Genomic DNA, 6019 nt, shown 5'->3' with positions numbered 1-6019 from the left:
TCACATAAAACTTAAATTCAGGAACGTATTCTGATCCTAATTCAGGCACCCAAAGTGTGTGTGAATCATCAATCATTCATTCATTCATTCATTCAACATCTAATTTGTGCCAAGTGCTGTTTTAGGTGCTGAGATATAAAAACGAGTAAGTGACTCCTCTCATAGCTTCCACAAGTCAAAGTAGGTGCCAAATTAATGGTTATGTAGTGGGAGGAACAAGTAGCACAGATGAATATCAGGGAGGGAGTAATTATTTCTAGTAACTGAAGGACGGGCGAGATGAGGAGCTTTCATGAGAGGGAACACTGAAAAAAGGCAGAGTTCTCAAAATACATGGAAAAAAAAGACTTGAATTCATTTCACATTTTTTTTTATATAAGTGAATGCCTGTTTAAAATCACCTGTGAAACTTTTAGATGTAATATATGATGAGACATTTTTCTATAGGAACAGAAATAATTTCTCCTTCTCTCCATCCCGTTTTTTCCCTCCTTTGGAATTCCAGTCTGATTTTATCACTGGGGACATAGTGTAATCTCTCCCCCTCTCTCTCTTCCTCCTCCTCTTCCTTTTCTTTTCCCTTCCCCTTTCCCTTTTCTGAAACTGCAGTCAGATGTTATCATGGGGCATGATGTAATATCTCTGCCACCTTGAATTGAGGTCACAGTCTTCTGGACAGCTCTTTAATAGATTACCAAAGAAAAAATTGGACTTTCAAGTTATTCTTTCAGCTTTGGCTATGATCTGGTCCTCCCTGCATTTTAACTTATTCCCAATTTGCCTGTTTATTTTAGGTAATGGGACTCCTGACCAACCATGGTGGGGTACCTCATCAGCCCCAGACCGATTATGCGCTCTCTCCTCTCACTGGGGGCCTCGAACCTACCACCACGGTGTCGGCCAGCTGCAGTCAGAGACTAGACCATATGAAGAGCTTGGATAGTCTGCCAACATCTCAGTCATATTGTCCACCTACCTATAGCACCACGGGCTACAGTATGGACCCTGTTACAGGCTACCAATATGGGCAGTACGGACAAAGTAAGCCTTGGACTTTCTAGGGGACAATTAGTTTTGGAAAAAAGATAAATTCTACTCTTGCTTCAGAAAGGAGAGTAAAAAGCACGATTAAGCCTTACATCCCAGCATTACTATTGTGGCCAAGCCAGCTAATTGTTCCAGCAAGGTCTCCCTTATATAATTATTTTCTTAACTGATGTCAACAACATCTTGCAGTCATTAATTGCTGAGACGTGAAAACTGATTGCCTCTAAGTGAAACACAAGGGTTGGCCAAAATGAAACAACCTCTAGCATTAGAAACACATGTTCTTAATGAGGTCAGCTTTTAAGGATTATATAGGGTATAATCCCAGTGACACAGAGTTGTGTCAAACTTGTTTTAGGAATAAAAATATTAGTCTTCATCCTTTGATAGCATGGTATTAAATATGACATCGTCAGCCTGTAGCTGATGTTACTTCTGATGGTGAATTGTCTCAGCATAACCTAAAAAGCTCCGTGTGTTTCCTTACAGGTGCCTTTCATTATCTCAAGCCAGATATCGCATAAGTGAACTGTCCACTTGGAGCTAAAACTGGCCTCGTTTCCGGTCTCCACAGCCTAGATATGAAGAATCTTCTCAGAAATAAAAAGAAAAAAAGTCACCTTTTTAGGGAGCAGTCCCAACAGGAGTCAAATGAGAGTGATTGATTTTCTTTCTCCAGTAGTTGGTTTCTAATTCTTTCAAACATGTTGGACGAAAGCAATGAAAAAGAGGAAGACCTGGAGCAATTAAATACAAAAGCAACATTTTAAGGCAATGGTTTAACATGGCCACATATCAAAATATCCCAACTCTTTAGTGCTGATGATCAAGGACCTAAAACATTCCATTTGTGTGAGTGTATCTGAGATTTACCTGGACTGGTTTGGGCAAGCAGAATGTTCTAAAATATAGTAGGGGAATACTCTGAAGTATAATATGTTGGATGTCCATTGCTTACACTTCCACAACTTTAAAACTGCTCACTTAATGAAGCAGGCATGGAGGAATCCTAGACTTTGACACACTGGAAATTGACATAAAAATAAATGCCACCATAGTTAGGAAGCTAGACTAGATGTAAAGGACCTCCCACATAAATTATTTGTTATCATATTCTCACTTGTATCCTACTTGTTAATAAATGTCCTGGACACATCTTGCTAACAGGATATGGGATAACAGGAAGAAAAGCTTATTTCCTTTTCCGGTGCAGGGAGAGGTATGTGACATCTTCCCAATTCATGTTCATTTGGAAGCCAGTCTGGGCAGGGAGAAGTGACACGCATTCACATATCTGCTTATCAGTGTGCAATACTGTGTACCTCATGGATGCTTTGGCAGTGGCCATGGCGATGTAAACAACAGAACTACATATTTGCAGGTGCTTTTATTTCTGCAGCCCGTAATTCATTGTGGTGCGACGCAGTGAAGTTTGCCATTTGCTGGACAACCGACACCTGGCTTGCTCCTTTTAATTAGAGACTGTGTCACAGAATAATGCTTTTAAAATGATTCCGTTTACATTCTTCTCTTTTCTATGAAAGGCAGGGCAAGAACAGGAATGGCCACGTGGCTCTCGTGTACTTTTAAATTATACCATGATATCCAATATTAAAAGATTATAGGAACTGAGGTTTACGTTTTTTAAGTAGAGACTGTGTCACAGAATAATGCTTTTAAAATGATTCCGTTTACATTCTTCTCTTTTCTATGAAAGGCAGGGCAAGAACAGAAATGGCCACATGGCTCTCATGTACTTTTAAATTATACCATGATATCCAATATTAAAAGATTATAGGAACTGAGGTTTACGTACGTTTGTGTGGTGACATTTTAGAATGTCAATAAATTTGTTTTTTGAAGTGTTGAGAAGAACAAAAAGGTGAAAGGCAGTGTTATTTATTTCTTTCTATTCTTGGAACCATGAATGAGGTAGGCACAAATCCATTCCTTTTAGAGTTAAGAACTATGACCTAGTGAGTTAGTGAGACTAGACTAGTGCCGAGTGCAGTTCACACATTGGTCCCAGAGGGTGACTGGATGAGAGAACTACCCTTGTGTTGCAGTCTCAGCCAACAACAACGTGTTGTAAAAATGTCTTTCATGTAAAAAGTGCAGTAAATATTTACTATTTATAATGAATAAACAGTTATGAAAACTTGCCCAACACTGCTTTTTTGGGGGGAACTGGGTGAATGTAGTATAAATAAAAATTTGGTAGTGGGGAGCCCAGCAAAACATATACTTTACTTCTAATGGTACCTTTTAGATCAAAATATAACTTGGACAAATAAGGTTACACAACCCACGGTTGCATATTCTGTATATTCTGGAAGCTTGGTTCAACACAGTTTTAAGGACTGAAGTTTATATTTTCATAGGTGTGGAGTCTAGAAAAAGCCCTCCAATCTACCTTCCCTCCTGTCCCCTTGGTCGTCTCAGAGCTATTAAATCCCTTTACTGTCATTTGGAAGTGTCACATTCCAAGTTTTCCCTGGAGTGCCAACAGTTGGAGTGCATCTTCATCTCCAGTAGTCATCTCCACTGACATTTTTACTTAAAGCTCTCATATTTTATTTATTTTATCTTAGCAGTTTACTTCATTCTTGTTGGAAAATATTACTTTCTACTTTGTCCATTCTTCCTTCCTCCCTCCCTCTTCCCTTCCTCTCTCCTTCCCTTCTTTCCACACTTATCTAATGAGAGTCTAGAAGCGCCAGGCGTGGTGCTAGGCACTGATGTTATTTTCAGCAGTGCTCATTGCCTAGTGGGTAAGGCAGAGGAGTAAATGCAGACTTTAAATAAAGCGTGAGGACTGTTATTATTGCCAGGCGTGGTGCTAGGCACTGATGTTATTTTCAGCAGTGCTCGTTACCTAGTGGGTAAGGCAGAGGAGTAAATGCAGACTTTAAATAAAGCGTGAGGACTGTTATTATAGGGGAAATGGTCATAATACCCTTTGAAGCTCTTACTTGTCTTAACTTATTTATTCCTCCCAACGTCCTATATAGGCCAGGTGATGTCAGTAGCATTCCTCTCTTACAGATAAAGAAACTGAGGCACAAGGAGTTTACGTGATATCACTCAGTGGCAGAGCTGGGACTTGAACCCAGGCAGCTAGATTCCAGAACCCAGGTGCTTAAGACGATGATCCTTTGCTTTTTCAAGTCCAGACTGGTGTGGGAGAACCTTTCAGTCAGAAATATCTAAAGGGACACTTTCTAATTGAGTAGCCACTAGCCATGTATGGCTATTTAAATTTAAAGTAATTAAAATAAAATAAAAACGTTAGTTCCTCAGTTGCACGAGCCACATTTCAAGTGTGTGATAGCCACATATAGCCAGAAGCTGACGTATTGGGCAGTGTTTCTGTAGAACATTCCAGAACATCATCACAGAAAGTTCTGTTGGTCAGCTGATCTGAAGCATGTGAGTTCATCTTTTAAAAATCCTAAGGACTTGCAGTGCAGTAGGTAAAATTGTCCAAGTTTTTAAAATGCCTTAGCTCTTTTTAACCCACACACTTGTCCTGATCAAATATGTTGCTCTTTTTCTGACAATTATCTATTCCAATATAAGGTAATAGATATAATATAATATATAATACAAGAAGAAGAAAGGAAGGTAAATTTTACTGAGCATTTACTTTTGTTATTTTGTTTAATCCTCACAAACTCCTGTGAGGTGGGTATTATTAGCCTCAATTTACAGATGGATGGACTGAGGCCCAGAGTTGTTAAGCAATTGGGCCACATTCACACGTAGCCAAAAACAGCAGGAGGAGGTATGACTTCTACCCAGCCTGGGGGCAGAACCTGTTTTATTTTACCTCTCCAAATGCAATATCTACTTTATTATATCAACCTATCCTCATGCCAAACTCAAGATGAAAATGGGCTTTTTTTTTTTTTTTTAAATCATTCGCTCCCAATATATGAGAGGAATGGTACCAGGATTCAGATTATACAACAGAAACTGGTCGTACATGATCACTTTTGTTTCTGTCCCGTGATCTCAGAACCCGCCATGTGTGGCTCATCTCTTTTTGATATGCTTTTTTATGCCATTCTCTTATTTCTGCATGTCTTTGAAATCTATTGCTCTGCTTGCATTTCTCATGCTAAAATTCTCTGTAGATCTTTTTTACTTCTGACTCTTTTTTTTTTTTTTTTGGTATTTTTCAGTCTCTGGGGAAATAGGGACCTGATTTTTCCCAGTTGGGGTCCCTACTCATCCCCTGGGACAAGAAACCCAAAGGACTCTGAACCCTTGGCATTTAAGTAAGCTCAAACCTGATTATGGGGAAGGATTCCCCGTTGTCCACGTAGTTATTTGATTTCATTTGAAAAATTAAAAGTAAAAACTGAAAATCAGAACTCAAAATTATTGAATTGTAGATGTACTATTGTCATCTCCTGAGCCATTTCTTGGCAGCAATTTTCCTAGGAACAGATATCATATTTCACATCCATGATGGAAACATACTGTTTTATGCCTTTAATTAGCTCAATCTGGAAATGTATTTTCACACACACTTGGATATTTAGGGAACATCTAGGTTAGGAACGATCTTCATCAGTGCTGGCATACAGAACCAGAGCAATGGACAAGATCACTGGCTCACGGTTATGAGTATAGAAAGGGTTTTAAATGGAGGAGAGGATGGATTAATTAATGCCCTTTGTGTGAACATGGCATGGAAGAATCTATCCTCCAACGATATAATTAAGAGTTAAAATTAGCACATGGGACCAAGGTCTCTATAAGAAGGAAATCTAATTCAGGGATAAAGACTTGGGTCTAAACCATTCTGAGTAAAGGATTTTTGGTGTTTAGTCATTTGTAGATAAGGAGAGCTTGTGCCAAACATGGAGGAGCATGACAAGTGACAAGCGGCAGCATTTATGCAAAGAGATCCACACGGCCAGACTCAGCCTCAGACAAGTGCTCATGGATGTGGAAGACAGTGAGA

At 39.2% G+C, this 6019-nt stretch overlaps 1 protein-coding gene across 1 annotated transcript in view; it reads left to right on the top strand.

Annotated features, from left to right (window-relative positions):
• PAX3 (paired box 3) overlaps nt 1-1662 on the top strand; it is a 94460-nt gene extending 92798 nt beyond the window's left edge. Inside the window, exon 8 of the mRNA XM_008593586.1 lies at nt 795-1662. Within this exon, the coding sequence (XP_008591808.1) occupies nt 795-1061 (267 nt within the window). The 3' untranslated portion in view covers nt 1062-1662. The remainder of the gene's footprint in view (nt 1-794) is intronic.
• Nucleotides 1663-6019: the final 4357 nt, after the last annotated feature.

This window comes from Galeopterus variegatus, unplaced genomic scaffold (assembly GCF_000696425.1).
Source record: "Galeopterus variegatus unplaced genomic scaffold, G_variegatus-3.0.2 Scaffold160, whole genome shotgun sequence".
Taxonomy (NCBI): Eukaryota; Metazoa; Chordata; class Mammalia; order Dermoptera; family Cynocephalidae; genus Galeopterus; species Galeopterus variegatus.
The sequence above is the reverse complement of the archived record's forward strand: the minus strand, read 5'-3'. Positions and strand labels throughout refer to the sequence as shown.